General features: G+C 39.4%; 1 protein-coding gene and 1 pseudogene across 1 annotated transcript in view; both read left to right on the top strand.

The window, feature by feature from the left end:
• Positions 1-20,832, top strand: part of GUCY2F (guanylate cyclase 2F, retinal) — a 92,998-nt gene that overhangs the window by 54,384 nt on the left and 17,782 nt on the right. The window contains exons 11-16 of the mRNA XM_011374319.2: positions 340-496; positions 5,990-6,139; positions 9,123-9,271; positions 15,108-15,271; positions 16,049-16,241; positions 19,494-19,668. Of these exons, the coding sequence (XP_011372621.1) occupies positions 340-496; positions 5,990-6,139; positions 9,123-9,271; positions 15,108-15,271; positions 16,049-16,241; positions 19,494-19,668 (988 nt within the window). The remainder of the gene's footprint in view (positions 1-339; positions 497-5,989; positions 6,140-9,122; positions 9,272-15,107; positions 15,272-16,048; positions 16,242-19,493; positions 19,669-20,832) is intronic.
• Positions 13,520-13,638, top strand: LOC111729054 (annotated as a pseudogene).

Raw genomic sequence — 20,832 nt, 5'->3', positions numbered from 1 at the left:
TGTGGGAAAAATCAGAATCTTCAAATTCTTGGCAATTATATACATATGGATCCATCCTGTGTTTGAAATGGCAATAAATCTTTCAATAACCCATAATTCTCTATACACACAAGGTATGATTTTTCATCAAAGTATAAAATTATAGAACTAAGAGAATTAAATTTTAGAACTAAAAATCATTTCAGAATGATTTTTGTCAAAGTTTTGCTGTGCCTATGTATAAGGATAAAAAGCTAAATATCATAATAGCTCATACCATTAACAATCTCAGAAAGTGGCTCTAAAAGCACAAAATAGTTAAATAAGTTGCTAAATAAATCTTGTTTGTATCATCTGCAGGGCATGAGGTACCTACACCACAGAGAGTTTGTTCATGGGAGGCTGAAATCTCGGAACTGTGTGGTAGATGGGCATTTTGTACTAAAAGTGACCGATTATGGCTATAATGACATCTTGAAAATGCTAAGACTCTCCCAAGAGGAACCTTCTGCTGAAGGTAAGCAATGTATTTTACCCTTCTGATGAACACAAGGTAACTCTAAAGTTCAAATGAGAACTTGCATTGAATTAAAGCCTCAGGCTTATTCAACTCCCTACTTTTGTTGAAAATCCAGCCTCATTTCCAAGCCAAAGGAGTTGAATTAAGTCTGCAGGCTATAGTCTCTGTACAGCCTAACCTTAAGAACAAAGCCTATGCAATAATGTTGAGTTCCTGCTGTGACAGGATTAGGCTGTATTGTTTGGAGACCCCAGGATGCCCCGGAGAAACTTACTGAGTATTAGGCACACAGTAGGTGCTCAAAAAATACTTGCCAGATTGAATGGAAGGTTATTTGGTAGCTGGACTCCCACAAAGCACATTCTGGAATGAGATGTCACTAGACCTTACCCTCACTGTCTCTGTCAGAGAGAAAGAAACAAGGAGGGGGGCGTGCAGCAAATAAATGCTCTATGGGTTGTGTGGGATGGCTTCAGACAGAACTATGCCATTCTAGTCAATAAGTAGGCATGCCTGCAATGTTCATTTTGTGTTTTTGTCTTCTGTTTAATGCACTAGTGACAGCACTAAACGATGACAATGTAGAGATCATAATAGATCAAATAGGAGAAATCTGAGATGAGGAGTGGGAGTTGTTGAGTGAAAACTAGGAGGAAATGAACTAATGGCAGAGAGGGAAGAAGAAAAAGAAAGAATAAGAAGGAGAAATAATGAATAGGGTTAAATACATATAGGAAACTTGGACATTAAAAGTCTTAACCAGTATTGCAAGGGCAAAGAAGAGAGGGAGTCTCACACACGCGCACACACGCACACACAGAATTCGAAAAGACTGAAGGAGAGATACAAAATTACAATATATACTCATATGCTTAAAAGGATCTTTGGTATAGTGGTTTGACATTATCTACTAAGTGATCTCCCGCCCGTCCCCCCGCCCCCCCCAATTAGTCTAGTACCCACCTGGTACTATATATAGTTATTACAATATTATTGACTATATTTCCTATGCTATACTTCACATCCCTGTGACTATTTTGTAACTACCAATTTGTACTTAATCCCTTTACCTTTTTCACCCATCCCCCAACACCCCTTCCATCTGCAACCATCAGTTTGTTCTCAATGGTAATGGAAAAAAAATTAAAAATAAACTCTAATATATGGAAATCTGTATGAAATAAAAATAAGAAATTATTTTACAGACTTGTAAACAAATACAAGATATACTTAGTATATCTTACTTAGATATAAAAGCAGCATAACAAAAAAAGGATCTTCGGGATTATAAGTTTTAAAACTGCTGACTTTATTACATAGGGAAAACGAAGAATGAAAGACAGAGAAGCATATGAGCAGATAGAGACAATTCAGTCATCAATGGCATCATCTTCACACTTTAAAAAACTTGCGGAATATTAAACTTTAGGGCTTTATCTAGTCCAGTTCTCATTTAGTTCCAGAAATTCAATTCTGGTCTTTTGAAGACTAGCCCCTACACCCAGCTAAATTAAAACTTATATAACAATTTTCTCTTTCTCTGCCCATCCATGCTTTGGAAGATTTGAAACTCTTAGTCATCACAATTTAAAAATATGTGATATTCTCTCTCTCTCTCTCTCTCTCTCTCTCTCTCTCTCTCTCTCTCTCTCTCTCTCTCTAACTGTTCTTGTTGCTGACCTAGTCCTATGGTTATTATTTGGCTGATTCCAATTTGAATGCTTGGAATAGTTTCCTCATGTTAGTGCTAGGATGTTGGGACTCCAGCTGCAGAATGTCAAATACTTAGCTTTCTGTCAAAATTAGTCATCTACAAAAGATAATACACAATGCCCAGCTTCCCAGAGTTCCATTTAATTCACAGGTTGGGAACTTTCAAACTTAAAAAAAAAAAACTCTAGTCTTAGAGTGAGGGATGGATAGCTGCAGTGTGTGTGTTTGCACGTGTGTCAGCGTGTTTGTGGACTATGTCTGTCTTTTTCTCTGCCTCTCTCTCTTAGTGTTTTATTTCACTCTCTAAATTGTAATGGCAGTCTGGATGCTCAATCCATTCTTCACACATTACAGCCAGAGGCAGTTTTCTAAACTACAGATCTGATCATGTTATAGCTGTGCCAAAATTCATTGAAGGGCTTCCCATTGCTCTTAGGATAAAGTTCAAATTCTTTTACATGGCTTACAAGCCCTACTTGATCTGGGCCTTGCAGATTTCTCATGCTTAATCACTCTCCCTCCATCTCTATATTCCAGCAGTGCTGAACTCTTTCCAGCTGTTTATTTACATCAGGTATTCTCTTATTTCCAGAATTTCACACATGCTGCGCACATTGCTTGGGACACTCTTCCCTTCCCACGCTTGTTACACACTCATCATAGTCTGGCTAATTTTAATTCTTTAGGGCTCCACATAAATACCACTGATTCAAGAGGCTTCCCATGACCCCTTATGATGGGCTAAGTTCTCTTTATGATCTTTTAGCACTTTTAATTTTGTTGTAATACCATACTCCGTTGGTATTACATGTTTAATTAGCTATCCTCTCTCCATATTTAAACTATAAGATCTGTGAAGGCAAGAAACAGGTTTCCTTCCCTTGATGCCTTTTACTTCCTGGAAGGATAAATATTTGTTGCTTCAATAAATGGATGAAATAAAATAAAGTAAAGAAACTTCTTGCTCCCTACCTTAGATGACAGGGATAAATAGAATCTTATAATTGAAAAGCTCTTGGAGATCATCTGGCTCAACTTTCATTTTACGGACGGGGAAACAGAGGTTCAGAAAGGTAAGGTTATTCATAACCAAGCTGAGATTTTGAACCCAGGTCTGTTAACTTCCAGCTCTGTGTTCTTTTGTACTGTGCCACACTGGCTCTCTAAAGGTGATTTTATCACCATAGCAAGGCTCAGAGTTAGCCCTTCCTCCAGCAGATACAAAACAAGCTTAGGTAATATTTTTAGTTTTCCTGACAGTTCAAGTCTAATGGTAGGTAGTGGCTCTTACTTGGCTCTGGAGTGGGGATGGGAAAATGGGGTGGGCTCTAAGTGTATTCATTACAGTCTACTCTCAATTATATAAGTACAGTGCAGATAAAGCCTCATTTTAGCCATTAACAACATACATGTAAGTGCTCTCTGAAAATACTATTTGGTAATGATTGCATTTAATAACCTAGCTTTTTATCAGAGAGAGTTTTGTCCTCTTTTTCCTTCTTGTGCTTTTAAATGTGGGGGGGGATGGAGAGAGAGAGAGAGAGAGAGAGAGAGAGAGAGAGAGAGAGAGAGCGAGAGCGCGAGCGAGCCAGTCAGAGGCAGCCACATACCACTTTACCTGCTCCCAAATATCTCTCCTGTCCTACCCCCAAAACCATATACCTGAAATTCCATGGTCAGAAATGTATTCCTTTGACTTAAATATCATTCAGTCTTTTTAGTTTTATTTATATATGTTAGTCCATATAGGCAAGGAGACAGAAGGGCAAATTCACTATAGGGAGCGTATCAGACTTTCACAGGGGTAAGGGTGTGAGGGAACAAAGGCTGGGGACACCCGTAGAACAAAGAGAGAAGATGAGTATATGATTGGGAGTAAGGTCAGAATTCCCTGTTCCATCATTTTGATCAGGATTGACTTAAAATAAGAATTTCTAGGGTTAATTTCTCTTTCCTGGGTTTCACGAACAAATAAAATAATCTCAGATCTTTTGCCCTCCTTCCTGCTTCATAAAACTTGTCCCCTGGACTCCATTCTCAATACTCCAAATTTAACAAGATGAAAAGTATGCCAGCACTTTCCCTCCTGCCACTTCCACCCTCAGCAGACACTCTTCTCCAGCCTATCTATCTGACCATCAACCTGCTGTTTACTACAACTTTCTCCACTTCTCAAAGCACATTGATCCTACTCCCAGCCCTGTCACTTCCTTCTCCATTATAGCCTTCCACCGTATCTGGTTCCTATCCTGTTGCTGACATCCCCACCCAATTCAGGCTGTTTTCACCTTGCCTCTGGCTCTTACTGTAATAACTTCCTAGCTGGTCTCCCTGACTCCAGCCTCTCTCTTTCTTCAATCCAGCTTGTGAAGTTTGCCAGATTAATCTTCCAAACATGATTTTCATCAAATCCCTCTCCAACTCCTGCACCCCTACTGCCTTTTGTATTCACTTCAAATGCCTTCATTTGCCTCTCAGGACCTCTCACCTTCTGCCCTCATTCTTGCAGCCACCCTCCTTCCCCCACCTCATCAACCCCTTTTCTCATTTCTTTTTATTTCTTAACAGGGCCCTTCTTTTCAGCCAAGCTAATCTGCTTACCACCACCCCCATCTGCAATTTGCTCCTTTCTACCTCTTGTGCTTTTGCACATACTTTTCTTTCTAGGCGGAAAGCTTTTACCCTCTCAGTTCTAGGAAACTGCATCCTCCACCATCTTAACAAACTCCTTTAAGATTTAACTTTTCCAGGAAGACTTCCTGGATTAAATTGATCAGCTCAGTTTTTTTTATTTATTTGAACCTTGTAGAATTGTCAATATCTAACCATTTTTGACCAACAGAAATGGCAATTTCATATGGTTTAATATAAAACACTCCCTCCAACTTTCGACTATTCTATTTATATTGTTAATGTGTATTTCTTTATATATTGCTTAAGAGGCCCTCCCAAAGTATTTCCGAATCTCTGCCTGTCATAACTCTTTGAAAGCAGAAATATATATTTTTTTCCCTGATGGGGTCTGTAATGGAGCATCACATGCAGTGGGTACTCAATTTTGGTTTTTAATAGATTCATTTTCCTGTACTATATAGTGGGACTCATCACTATGTCTCTTGTATTGCAGTTAGAGATACACATGTCTGTCTTACCCTCTGGTCTGTGAACTCTGCAAGGGCAAAAGCAAGGCCTAATTTATCTGTGGCACCACACTTGCACCTACCACAGTGCCTGATACACAGTAGATTTTCAATAAATATTTTAAGAACTGAGTTAAAGGAATGGCTGCATCATTTTGCTCTGTAAGGAACAGAGGAGGCCTGGGGATCCTCTTATTCTTTTAGAGAAGACCTGAAGAAAGCAACTTATGATTTCCTGAGCTCCAGCAAAATCAAATTACCTGACACATATAGATCTCAGCAAACAGCAAATCCATGGCAACCAGTCTGTCAGTGCACTCACCTTTCCCTGGAAGCCTGCCAACTGCTATTTGCAGGCTCAAGAGAGCAAGAAAACAAACATCAGATAGTTTTTCTACTTTGAGCTTCTCTGCACCTTCCCCACACCTCTGCAGTATCTGCCTGCATGGTCCTGGGGTGAGGAAAGTAGTACGCTTTCTCTGTGGGTAATTCTTTAGGTTCATAGATTCAGACTCTGGGGAGTCTGTCTAATAAAAATATAAAGCAGTCAGAAACAGCACCCTTGGAGACCTTGAGGGCATTGCATATGCTGTCAGTTAATCCTCCCTGCATTCATTACACAATGCTTTCTTTTCAGAGTTGCTGTGGACAGCCCCTGAACTGTTGAGAGCCCCTAGGGGCAGCAGGTTAGGTTCTTTTGCAGGTGACGTCTATAGCTTTGCCATCATCATGCAAGAAGTGATGGTCCGGGGAACCCCATTCTGCATGATGGATCTGCCTGCTCAAGGTAAGTGGGAGGTGAGAAAAGGGCACCAGGAGCTCACCATGACCCCGGTTATCAGGCCAACCTAAGCTGTTGTGATTTGCCAGAAGAATGAACGCAGTTACATGTTTGTACTAACTGCCTGATAGTCTGCAAGCAGCCTGTGTTGTGTGCAGATGGAACTCGGAGATAGACAGCTTTAAGCATTTGAAAGAAATTTCTCCACCCAAGAAGCTGGTCTTTTTCCAAACTGTAGCATAAGCCAAGGGCTCCAGGACCTATATCAATCCTTTATTTTAGCAGCCCCCTCTACTCCTCTGAGATACTCTTTGCTAGGAATTTCAGTATCCCTCATGATGCTCCTGCATGGCAAGGTCCTCCCATGCTTTCCCTTTGACATGTCACAAGCTTTCATCTTCATCTCTCATTCAAATGTTTGATCAGTAGCCAAATGAATAATAAAAAATAGCGGGCAAATGTTTGAGGGGAAGTAGGATATTTGTATATTCTAAAAGTATGAGCCTGCTAGATACTTACTAATTACAAGTGGAAAAATACTAAGTTTATGAGTGAAAGACCCTGCAGGCACTACCTTGACCAAGTGATCAAGGCACACCAACATCATGTACCCCCTGATATAATGCACTGAGAGGGCACAACACTACCTCTGTGGTATCCTTGCCAAAAGTGCATAACCTCAATCTAACTATGGGAAAACATCACCCCAACTGAGAGGCATTCTACAAAATAATTGGTTGATATTCATCAAAAGTATCAAAGTCATGAAAGACAGAGAGTAAATGAGGAGCTACCAAAGACTGGAGGAGATGGAGACACAACAATTAAATCTGGTATGGGATAGTGAATTGGATTGTGGGACAGAAAAGGAATATTGGGGGGGGGCATTGATGAAATTTAAATGAAGACTTGAGATTACTAATAGTATTGTGCAATCTTAATTTCCCTTGTACTATGGTGATGTAAGTTACTAATATTAGAGGAAGCCGAATGAAGGGTATACAGGCAACTGTACTCTTTTCACAACTTTTCTGGAAGTCTAAATTTATTTCCAGATAAAGGATTTTAAAAATGCATACAAAAAAAAACAAAAACTCCCAAATACTTAGCTGTCCTTTGCCCCAGAGTCCCATATCATTGTTCTACTCAAGGCTTCCCAGCTGTTTCCCATTACTTGTTAAGTGAAGCACAGATTTCTCACATGACGTACAAGCTCTTCACAATCTGGCCCCTAACCACCTCTATAGGCTTCTGTTACTCCCCACACTCCAGCTAAACCACATGACTGACAGTGCCCTGAAAATACCATGGTCTCTCCTACCTCTATGCCTTCACACATACTGTTTACAATAACTAGAATGCCTTCACCTTCTCCCCACCTTGCCTCATCCAACTTCTATCACCTCCTCCGGGAAGACTTCTCTGATTTTTTTCAGTGTGAGCCAAATGCCCCCTCTGTGCTCACCTTTGTGCATGTCTGCTAGGACACTTATATTGTTCAGATCATTGTTTATCACCTCGGTTGGACTGTGAGCTCCTTAAGGACATGAGACATGCTGGACCAATGCAGATAGGTAACCCATTCAACTTGATGATATTCTGAAAAAGGGACAAGGACTCCCTCTACTAGAGACTGGTCGTGCCCCAAGGGGTTGATTAACATGAAACCTATTGCACTGAGAGCAGGGTGCTGTAATGCGGTAACCATTACTGGTATAGGCCAACCTGAGTTAAAGGAGCAGAGGGTGTGATGTCACAAAGAGCTGAGAATTCAGAGGCAACAGCTGAAATTCTTTCATGGGGCAAGGGGATACTTATTACGGTATGAAGCAGCACTGGTAGAGTGTTACAGCCAATGGGAAGGGTATACTGTTGGGGCAAGCAAGGTTTGGCTCATGATGAGGATGTTAGAGTTGGGGTTGTAGAGAGGGAATGAGGGAATAGAAATGAACTGAAGAGATAGTCAGAGCTTGGATTTTATCCTGTGGGTTATAAGAAGTCATGAATGGGTTTTAAGCAAGAAAGTGACATGGCCAAATTCATGTTTTAGGAATGGTTTGGAGAAGGCTAGGCTGGAAGCAGAGAGACAAAATTGAGGCCTAGTGTGGGTTACCAGAGAGACATTGAAGGTTCCCATTTTCTCCTACTTCTAGGAAGTTTTCTCTGTTTGTAAAAAGGTCAGTCTGATTGATCTAGATATCTAGTCTCTAATGGCTGTTGTGTCTGAATTGGGAGTTTAAAATTCCAAGTTGAGGTCTGAGACATTTGAAAGAAGGATAATATAGTAGACTAGACTACCTAGGGTCAAATTTGAATTCTATCACTCAATAGCCATGGGACTGAATAAGTTATTTACTCTTTTTTGCCTCAGTTTTCATTTCTGGGGAATGAAGAGTTCTTATCTCATCTGTCTCATCTGTCTGTAATGAGAATCAAGTGAAACAATACATGCAAAGTCTTCACTCAGCCCACGGTCTGATGAAGTTTCGCTGAAAGTAGAGTTCAAGGACTAGCAGACAGGAGGCTTCTGATGAGGTCCTGAACTATTTACTAGAGTTCTTAACCCTCTTTTCCTAGGACCTGAGCTAGGCTTGGACCTTCCTGTGTGGGAGGAGGTAATTATATCTATTGTGGGAATTGGAAGGCTTAGATGATTTGGATATGGGTGAAGGGAGTAAGATCATTGGAGGTATAGCGTTACAACTGACATGAGATAGGCCACATCTAAACCCTAGAAAAAGCAGGATAAACTTGCCTAAATGATACCAATAGCTCAAATTGATTAATTTACCATTCCCTCATCAATTGACTGATGCAACCTTTGCTCAGATACAATTTATATTCATGCCACCAAAGGTGAAAGCAAGAACATGGGCTTTCTGTGATTTCTCCTTATCATCCCCTTTCCTGGCAAAAACTCAATTGTCTTTGCTAAATCTTGGTGCTTTTCCTACAATCTGTAGACCTTTCTCTTCTTGCTTTCTGACAGAAATCATTGACAGACTGAAGAAACCTCCTCCTGTGTACAGGCCAGTGGTTCCTCCTGAGCATGCCCCTCCAGAATGTCTCCAGCTGATGAAGCAGTGTTGGGCTGAGGCTGCAGAACAGCGACCAACTTTTGATGAAATATTTAACCAGGTAAGGATTGCATGAATCTTAGCCTGGCACAGCAGCCATCCTGAACCCAGCATACCCAAAACTAACTTCTTGGGTTCTTGTCATATTATGGTAGGAATCTCTTAAAAGAGAAAAAAATATATATTCCTTTTGGAGAAGAAGCACAGAAGTAGCCACTTGGAAGTATTTGATGCTGGAGCATCCCAACACATCCTCCAAGAGCACAAGGGCTGGTTTTAGTGCTCTTCTATATCTGAACTTCTGTTTTAGACCAGCCACAGTCTGACTTAACCAAACTTTCAAAGATAGAATTAAACCACCAGGCATTTGCAATGCAACAGCATTGAGACCGTTATAAGATAGGCATCATGAAAAAGATGGGGATCCTCATACAGTCATTTTTGCTTTGGAGATCCCAGAGAACTCAGATGAGTATATCATTTAATTGATATCAGGTTGTTTTTGGAGGGTCAGGAAAAAATATGGGGTGTTTGAAAGGGTGTTTAAGATGGAATAAAGTACAAATGTGGAATACAAAGGCAGGAGATTCCTTAGGATCCTAGGGAATGTCTTCAGGCAATAGAGTGCATGAAAAGTGATAAACTCTGTCCTTAACATAATGAATTTCAGAAAGATACTGAGAGACACTTCATAATGATAAAGGGAATCATGTACCAAGAAGACATAACATTTATTAATAGCTATGCTTCCAATCAGGGAGCCTGAAATACATAAAGCAATTACTAACAGAACTAAAGAGAGAAACAGACCAACACATTATCATAGTAGGGGACCTAAATACTCCACTGGCAGATATGGATAGATCATCCAAAGAGAAAATAAGGAAATAACATCCTTAAATGACATGTTAGACCAACTGCACATAATTGACATTTACAGAGCCCTTCATCCCAAAACAACTACTTATACATTTTTCTCCAGTGCACATGGAACATTCTCAAGGGTTGACCAAATACTGGGACATAGAGATAACCTCAACAAATATAAGAGGGTTGAAATCATACCAATCATATTCTCTGATCATAATGCTTTGAAACTAGAGATGAACTGCAAAAAGAAATCAAGAAGAGCCACAAATACATGGAGATTAAACAACATGCTACTGAAGAATAACTGTGTCACAGAAGAAATAAAAAGAGAGATCAAGAGATACATAGAAATGAATGATAATGATACTAAAACATATCAAAACTTTTGAAACATGGCAAAAGCGTTCATAAGAGGAAAATTCATATCATTACAGGTCTATCTCCAAAAACAAGAATGAGCCTAAATAAAATCCCTACTGCTTCATCTTAAAAAACTAGAAAAGGAAGAACAAATGAAGTCTAAAGTCAGCAGAAGGAAAGAAATAATCAAAATTAGAGCAGAAATAAATGAAGTTGAAAAATGAAAAACAATAGAAAGAATAAAAGCAACAAAGAGCTGGTTCTTTGAGAAGGTTAATAAAATTGAGAAGTCCCTGACAAGACTCATTAAAGAAAAAAGAGAAAGGACACAAACAAACAAAATCAGGGATGCAAGAGGGAAAATTATGACTGACATCGCAGAAATACAGAGGATCATACAAGAATTCTATGAAAAAGTATATAACACCAAATTTAATAACCTAGAAGAAATGGACCAGTACTTCAAAAAGTACAATCTTCCTAGATTGAATCAAGAACTGGAACATCTAAATAGACCAATCAGCAGTATGAAAATTGAAACAATCATCAAAAACCTACCAAAAAGTAAAAGTGCAGGACCAGATGGATTCGGCAGTGAATTCTACCAAACATTCAAAGAAGATTTAATACCTATTCTCCTCAAACTCTTCCAAAAAATCAAAGAGGAGGCAATACTTCACAACTCATTTTATGAGGGCTATATTACTCTGATAGCAAAACTTAGTAAGGATAACACACACACACAAAACTACAAACCGATATCTCTCATGAACACAGATGCAAAAATCCTAAATAAGATACTAGGAAACCGAATGCAGCAAAATATTAAAAAGATTATGCACCACGATCAAGTGGGCTTCATCCCAGGAGCACAGGGATGATTCAACATATGTAAATCGATTACAAATTAAAAAATAAGAACAATATGATCATATCAAAAGATGCAGAAAAAGCCTTCAACAAGATACAGCATCCATTTATGATCAAAACACTTAACAAAATCAGTATAGAAGGAAATAATATAACATAATAAAGGCCATATATGACAAACCCTCAGCCAACATTATATCTAATGGCGAAAAATTAAAAATCTTAACTATAGGAACAGGAACAATGCTAGGCTGTCCACTATTACCACTGTTATTCAATATAACATTGGAGGTCCTAGAAAGTGCAATCAGACAAGAGAAAAATATAAAAGACATGCAAATAGGAAATGAAGAAGTCAAACTGTCACTATTTCTGTATGACATAATTCTCTATATAGAAAACCCTCAAGACTCCACAAGAATACTAATAGAAACAAAAAGCAAATACAGTAAATATTATGGATACAAAATCAATGTTCAAAAATTCAAAAGCATTCCTATACTCTAATAATGAAATGTCAGAAAAAGAAGTGGAAAAAATAATTCCTTTTGCAATTGCAACAGAAATAATAAAATACCTAGGAATAAATTTAACAAAACATGTGAAGGACCTATATAATGAAAACTACAAAACCTTATTAAAAGGAATCAAAGAAAATACAATGAAATGGAAAGATATTTCGTGTTCTTGGATTGGAAGAATCAACATAGTTAAAATTACCATATTACCCAGAGCATTATACAGATTTAATACAATCCCCATCAAAATACAATCCCATAGACAGTTTTTAAAGAAATTTAATACAATCCCCATCAAAATACAATCCCATCGACAGTTTTTAAAGAAATAGAACAAAAAATCATTAGATTTGTATGGAAGCACATAAGAACTCAAACTTCCAAAGCCATCTTTAGAAAAAAGAATGAGGCTGGAGGCATCACTCTGCCTGACTGCAAATTATACTACAAAGTGACCGTCATCAAAACGGAATGGTATTGGCAGCAAAACAGACCCATGGACCAGTGGAACAGAATTGAGAATCCAGAATTAAACCCATATTTATATGGACAAATAATTTTTGATAAGGACCTTTATGAATTTGACCTCCCAGGCAAGAGAAGTAAAAGCAAAAATAAATGAATGGGACTACATCAAACTAAAAAGCTTCTTCTCAGCAAAAGAAACTGTCAACAAGGTAAAGAGACAACCACCCAAATGGGAAAATATATTTGCAAGCAATGCTTCTGATAAGGGCCTAATATCCAAAATATAAAAAGAACTCATACAACTCAATAACAACAACAACAACAAAAACGATCCAATCAAAAAAATGGGCAAAGGACCTGAACGGACCCTTCTCCCTAGAGGACATACAAATGGACAACAAATATATGAAAAGATGCTCAACATCGCTAGCTGTTAGGGAAATGCAAATCAAAACCACAATGAGATACCATCTCACACCTGTTAGAATGGCTATAATCAACAGGAAAATTAATAACAAATGTTGGAGAGGACACGGAGGAAAAGGAACCCTCACACATTGTTGGTGGGACTGCAAATTGGTACAGCCACTATGGAAAACAGTATGGAGCTTCCTCAAAAAACTAAGATTGATCTACTATATGATCCAGCAATCCCTCTATTGGGTATTTACCTCCAAAGCCTTGAAAACTGATAACCGAAAAGCTATTTGCATACTGATGTTCATAGCAACATTATTCACGGTGCCAGGACATGGAAGCAACTGAAGTGTCTTACAATAGATGATTGGATAAAGAAGCTGTGGCACATATATACAATGGAATATTACTCAGCCATAAGAAGAGATGAAATACTGCCATTTGCAACAACATGTATGGACCTCAAGATAATCATGTGAAGCGAAATAAGTCAGACAGAAAAGTTGAAAATCACATGATATCATTTATATGTGTGATATAAACCTAAAAGCAACAAATGAACAATACAAACAAACAGAGACTCATGGATGTGGACAATAGACAAGTGGTTATCAGAGTGTAGGGGGGATGCGGGAGCAGAGAGATAGACGGGGTAAAAGGGGTCAAATATGTGACAACAGAAAGAAATCTAACTATAGGAGGTAAACACCCAGTGTGAATACACATATGCCTTACTGTTAAAGTGTACAGCTGAAACTTATTGGATATCGTTAACCAATGTCACCAAAAATAAATAAACAAATAAATACTACAGCCATGCCATCCTGAATATGCCTGATTCCATCTGATCTCAGAAGCTAAGCAGGGTCGGGCCTGGTTAGTACTTGGATGGGAGAGCACCTAGAAAGACTGGGTGCTGTAGGCATAAACAAACAAACAAACAAACAATAAATAAATAATTGTAAATCTCTTAACCACTGAGGAAAGAAATAAGATACTGAATTTCTCAAGAGGGTGATTCTTTTCTTAGAATTGAGGACTCAAAGGGGGAAATGAAAGCATAGAGAGAGTAGGGCTTTGTTGAATCTACAGAATACTGAAGCTGATGGTGGGACTGCAGAGAGCTGATGGTGCTCTCTGTGTGTGCTGTTTTAGCTCTGATGAAGAGGCTTTTGAGCTTTGCTGTTGTACAGCACTGAGATGCTTTGTGAATGACAGGTATCTGAGGTGGAAAAGAGAAAGAGTTAGACTGAGAGCCTGAAGGGCCCTGCATATGAAGTCATCCATGTCCCCAGCTAACAATGCTCCATTAGCCTGGCTGGGTTTCTTAAGGACACTCAAACAGGTGTTCAATAGTATGGAAAAGTCAAAGGACCATGAAGGTCAAATTTCTAAAAACTTACCATGAAGTAGGAGAAGCATTTGCCCTTATATTGATGCTAGAAAAGTTATTTCAGAAGGCAGTATAGAAGGGGATGATAGAAAGAGTGCACATCACGAGACCTTAAAAAAAGACCTTTCTGGGGCTACTGTCACTAAAATGCTTCAGTAGAAGTTTAGACTGTATGAAAGATAAGGGTAGCCTCCCAACTCCCTGTAGCTAATAAAACTTAAATGAGAAGAGAAGAGTGAGGCTCCTTGGATTAGGCAATAATGGGAGCCCAAGACATCTGATCTGGCTACTGAGATTACCTGCAGGATCTTGTGGATGTGTAGATGTGGACCAGGTTCAGAAGAAAACTAATTTTGGGCTTGTGGCATCGAGTGCTAAGTGGAGTGTGTGTGGCCCAGGAGTGTTCCCTGGGATGGATTCTTAGATGTCTGCTCAGTGAAACTACCACCAGTCTTTTTGTTGTGAACACAGCCTATCCCCTCATGATTCCAATGCTGTGCCAAACTCTCCATCTCTGTAGGGTCCCGGGAGGGTATATCAAAAATCTGTGGCATGCAATCACTTCTAAGGGATAAGGGCAGAGAATGGGCAAGACCAACGGAGTTTCTAAATTATTCCAACTGACAAGAAGGGCAGGTGTTATGGGACATTATTATTCCTAGACCTCAAGGTAATAAATAGGGGTAGATCTTATCATGTAGATCTTGGGTCGGATTTAAGAGATCAAGGAACTTTCCACTAACGAAGAACTGGCAATATAGTAGCATTAGAAGATAAGGATGATTTAGTAGATTGATGACCTAGAAGGGTAAAACAGCACTCTCTGCCCTTTGGGCCAGGGTGATAATGAAGGTGGGTGGTGACTTCTGCCATTTTTACCTGGGTTCACCTCTCCTGTCCTGGCATTTTAGAGAAAGAGATTTGTGATAAAGAGTCTTGTTCCATCATCTCTGAATTTGGGGAGTAAGAATTCCCTGGCTCTTCTTTCTGTTTATTTCCAGTTTAAAACCTTCAATAAAGGGAAGAAGACCAATATCATTGATTCTATGCTTCGGATGTTGGAACAATATTCTAGCAACTTGGAAGATTTGATCCAGGAGCGGACTGAAGAGCTGGAAATTGAAAAACAGAAAACCGAAAAGCTTCTAACACAGATGCTACCACCGTATGTGAGAACACCTGTGGAGTGTGAATCCTTGTCACAGTGTGTTCTATTAAAAATAGAAAAAAATTTACCCATCAACGAACTGCTCCCCCATCCTGCACTCTCTCTACTCCCAGTAGTTTTGAGTCACATCTTCAAATCAAAGAATTGGAAATCAAGGGAGCAGAGCATACTTCCTAATTTTCTACTACGTGTGGGTCATGCTGGTCATTTAAGTTTTTGGTGCCTTGGTTTTTCTATGTGTCATTTCATGACTTTTCCTGGAAGTTGACCAATTTAAAGGAGGCACTTTTTGAGCTCCTAGAGGAAAAGTAGCAGGGTTGTTTTCTGGAGTTTTCCTCCTTTAGTTGAAAGCATTATCTGTTACTACAATTTCCAAATTTTCCAAGGCACTGTATTCTGTTGTAACAACCTTCTAGGATATAATTGGAGAAATTAGTCTCTTATAAAGGCAATCATCTGGGAATATTCACTGGGAGCATGGGGTGGAGGATGCTGAGGAAGGATAGAAAGTTGAAAAAACTTTACAAAGGCACAAACCAGGGCTGTCTGTTCAGTGTTGTATTCCAGCATCTAGCACAGTGCCTGGCACATTATAAGCACTCAATATATATTTGTAAAATAAATGAAATAATTAATTTTTCCATCCAGGTGATGGAATTACTTGGAATTTCAAATTACTTGGAAGTAATTTTTGGAGAAATTGTATTTTAGTAGATGTGTGTGGCATGAAGAGAGGCTTGTGTACTCTGAGGAATAGCGGTATCTGCTTTTCAGATCAGTTGCTGAATCCCTCAAAAAGGGCTGCACAGTTGAACCTGAGGGTTTTGACTTGGTCACCTTGTACTTCAGTGACATTGTTGGCTTCACCACCATCTCAGCTATGAGTGAGCCCATTGAGGTGGTAGATCTTCTCAATGACCTGTACACACTGTTTGATGCCATCATTGGCAGTCACGATGTCTACAAGGTAAGTTACTTAGCAGAGAAGTGTATTCCAGAGAAAATTTTTTATATGAGGCTTATCTATGTATGCTTCAAGATTGAAGGGTACAATTTTATTGAATGTTGTTACTTAGTAATTAAAGTTTAAATAGTAAATTTTAAAATGTTCATTGGTATTCCATTGGAAATGAATGCCAGATAGAATACATATAATTTCTTTATAAAACAAATCTCAATCTAGTAAGAGATTGCTGGTCAAATTTCTTTTGAGCTATTTTCTAGAAATGGGACTAAGAAGTAGTTTGGTCTGAAAGTGTTATTGCACTTTAGCGGCTGACTACCCATAGAGTAGGCAGTACCATGTTAGGCACTGAAGGGGATACAGAAGTGCCCGTTGTTGGTAACTGCTATAGAATTCATCTTGGTAAATTTGTGTAGATCTAATATGTGTCGTTAAAATTTCTTTTCCTCCTTTAGGTATGATTTTTATATAGGAAGGAATTCTAGCATTACACATGTCAAAGAGCTATTAGACCTGAGGCAGTTTGGAATTGCTACAGGGTAACCAAGAGCAAATCTATTGGTCTAAGATCTGGAGAAGTGGTTAACTGTGAGGTTGCCATCTCCTTCTCCTACCTCCCCCCACCCCTCCAGCCTGTCAATTTCCACTCTTCCTATCAAAGGTTATATAAGATGAGTAGAGAACAGATGACTACATTCACTCATTTTGGTGCCATGCCTCTTTACCCTTGATTTTATGTGTTATCTTGTCCCTAGGCAGAAAATTGCTAAAATTTTCATAGCTGTGCAGGGACATTATGTTGTCTGCAACAAGGAACTTTTCTTATTGATGGAAGAAGATGCCCCACGCATCCCAAACTTTAGACTGCTCCTCTGTCTTAGGAACAAAGGTAGAGTTGGAGAATGAGTAGCTTCATTCATTGGATCCTTCACAGTAGTCTAAAATGTTCCAACTCTCAAATCCCATGCAGGGCAGTGTATTTATATCAGATTAGACAGGGCCCTTTTGGGTCAGGTAGAGAGCCTCAGAGCTAGGCCAAGCCACATAAATAGGGCTCAGAAATACACATTATACCTATCAATCAGCAAGAGTTGCAAACTAATCAAGAAGCATACATGGAGACCACAGAGGAGGAAAAATCCATGGAATCAGTCTACCTGTTTCAACTTCTTGAACTCAACCAGACTAAAGAGAAAAAACAAACCACTGAAAGCAAATTCAGTTGAAACTAAAATCAAAGGTGATTCAGCATGGACAGTAACACAGCCACTGGTTTAATCAATCTAGCTGACACTGTTCAGATAATTTCTGGGGTCTTAGGGATGAGACCATAAGATATTATGGTACTTCATGGCTACAGTAGGGAGTTAGTGGGCTGTTTCCAGGACAGAGCAGGGTTATATGAATCAAAAGATAAAATTTAATTTTTTAGTCTTGTTTGTGAAAAACAAACACAGTGCAAAGGAAATAAAAATTGAACCAGCAGTGAGTCATCAAACCTGTTTTGTTTTCATTTTCTTTAACTGTATAATTGGAATCAATTCCCCTGGCACTTATAATCTGACATGGAACTGAGAAGACTACTACAGAATCATGAAGTTGATGCTTTGTTTTCAGTTTCAATTCTCCTGCCACCACTTCATCTCAACTAGACCCCTTTCCATATCACCTCTTCCTTTCTCTGTCTTTATGCTGGCTTATGCAACCCACAGTTCTACAGCAGTCTCACACTAAGGGCAGGCAGTGCCCATGCTCCCTTTCCTTTTAATCTTTTCATCCATATCTCTGGGGACTCCTGAGTGATTGACTAAAAGGTGAAGGGTCAACCACTGGTCTCTGATAATGGCCAGCCAGTGAGTTTCTCCCTTCCATATAGCATTTACGTGGTACTTGTTGCCTTTCTCTGTGTAGGCAGGCATGCTTATTTATGGGTAAGGATCCTTTTATGAAAGTGTACCAGGTAAGGGAGGCCCAGAATGGAAGCATGCTGAGATACAAAGCCCTGTAAGTTCAAAGGATTATTATTATTGGCTAGATAGGGAATCATGATGAGGGGCCTATTGCTGATTACTAAACTTTCTCTGGAGTTGAGTCATAGCCAAAGTCCCGTGGTTTGTTTGGTGATGATGATGGTGATCATAATGATGATGACAATGACAACAATGGTGATGATGATGTTGATAACTTGAACTTATCATCCACTAGGTGCATTTTAAGTGCTTTGACGTGTATTGTTTTTAGTTTTAAAAAACTATAAGTATTGTCATTATCCCTATTGTATAGATAAAGATACTGAAGCACAGAGAGGTTAAGTGACTTGCTCAAGCCCACACAGTTTATAAATGGTGCATCTGGGATTCTAACAAAGGCAACATGACTTCAGAGTTTCATGCTCTTAACCATTGCACTTGTGAGTGCAGTTCTCTAGGAGAACATGGATTTTAACTGGATCTAAACTGGTACTAACAGAGTCTGACTGGCGGATTTCATGGGAGTCCTTTCAGCTTACTCATCTTTTGGAATTACTTGAAAAGCTCTAATCTACTAATCACCTTAAAGAGTGAGCACATTTTTGTGGGGAAGATGAGGAGCACAGATTTGCCTTTATTTTCAGGTATCCAGCTCTGCAAAGCACTTGAAGGCTAGTACTTCTGCCCTTTCAGAGGTAGCCACTAGGAGGGGAGGGGGTAGCTGGTGGTAAAAGACTCAGTTCTTTTACCAATGGGATTGCAAAACTAACTTTATCATATTAGCAAGGCAAAGTAGGAGGAACAAACACTTCCACTTCCTTCCTTTCCCTTTTCTTATACTTACCTTAAGGCTGCCCTACCTTATTCACCTAAGATCACCTAGAGAAATGCTTTATGGTGGAGTGTCAGGTGCACCATTTCCTAGGGTGCTCCTCCATGGACATCCACAGATAGTCCCAGAAAACTCCCTTTTTCCTTCCCCTAGGAATTACTTGGAGCCTGATAGCTCTTTGGGGCCAGCTAGGAGCCTGTAAAGTAGCTGCACTTATTTCAAAATCTATGGATGTGGGACCTAGACATCAGTATTTTTTTTTTATAAAGTTCCTTAAGTGATTCTAATGTGCAGCCAGGCCTGTGAACCACTGACAATTGATCTCTCTCGCTTTACAAGAAGAATACCTGGCTTCCAACATACCCCTTAAACTCTGTGAAATACACATGCGCACACACACAACACACACAAAGAAGTTATTTGCTCACTGATTCTATTTCCCCCAATTCTCAGGTAGAGACCATTGGAGATGCTTACATGGTGGCCTCGGGGCTCCCAAAGAGGAACGGCAGTAGGCATGCAGCTGAGATTGCAAATATGTCCCTAGATATCCTGAGCTCTGTGGGTACCTTCAAGATGCGGCACATGCCAGAGGTGCCAGTCCGGATTCGAATAGGCCTGCATTCAGGTAACAACCTGCAAAAGCAAGAGATGACCTTCCCATGCACCTCAAAGGAAGACTAGAAAAGAGGAGAACGGGTAGCTCTTCTCTAATTACTGGCAGCTGGGTTATACAGGTGTCTAGTGCTGCATAATTTCTTTAAGCCTACTCAGATTTGCTCTGTTCTCAGTTGGCAGCAGTCCTCTTTCAAGGTACCAAATCCTTTCAGTCTACCTTTCTTGTTAGAGCTAATATTTACTTGTTTGACTATGATACAAGATCAGCATGCATATGTTGTATTTAGGATAATTCATTTAATTGGTTAAAATCTCAACCCCTGAAGTATTTATCTCCCACACTCCTCTCATTTGCTTGAATATCTTCATGTTCTCCCCTTCATTGTATTATTCTCATCTACCTTCATACATTCACAGGTTTCTTGACAGATACTACACTTGATATCACAGATATCTCACCTACTGGCCCTTCTTCTCTCTCCATTCACGTCTTCTTTATCATTGATTTGCTCTTCTAGGCTCCTTTCTCCTCATCCATTTCATTCCTTTCCTACCAAATATCTTAAATGAGTGATTGACAATCACTGTGCCATTTCTTCGGTATCCATTCCTTCTTTAGCCCCTTTGCAATCTGGCTTCAGTCTTCACCACTTTTCCCAATCCTAGTCTGCCCTTATCTCTCTGCAACATTTGATATTCTTGACAATCCTCCCCAAAACTTCCCTCAATTGGCGTTTTCTCACTCGCCAAATGCTGCTTCTCCATTTCATTTACTGGCTCTTCTAGCTATTCCTGCTCTCGAACTGTGGCTGCTCCCACATTTTCTGCAAAGCTCTGAGTTGTGATCTCCTTGATCTCTAATTTGTTTCTCAACCCACTGCAACATGGCTTTCATTTTCTATCATTGTCTGATATTCTCTTCTATCTCTATCTGTCCCTTAGATATTCATATTGCCCAGGGTTCTGTCTTTTATCCACTGTTTTGCTCTTCTTACATATTCTTCTGGGTAATTTTATTTATGTCTGTCTCTGGTTTAACTACCATTTGTATGTTGATGACTTCCAAGTCCAGAACTTCAGCATATGTCTTCTTCCGTAAGCTTCAGCCTTGTGTATCAAACTTGCTGCTGACATTTCCACCAGAATGTTCCACAGAGACCTCAGGTTTGACACA

This window comes from Pteropus vampyrus, unplaced genomic scaffold (assembly GCF_000151845.1).
Source record: "Pteropus vampyrus isolate Shadow unplaced genomic scaffold, Pvam_2.0 Scaffold244, whole genome shotgun sequence".
Lineage (NCBI taxonomy): Eukaryota > Metazoa > Chordata > Mammalia > Chiroptera > Pteropodidae > Pteropus > Pteropus vampyrus.
The sequence above is the reverse complement of the archived record's forward strand: the minus strand, read 5'-3'. Positions and strand labels throughout refer to the sequence as shown.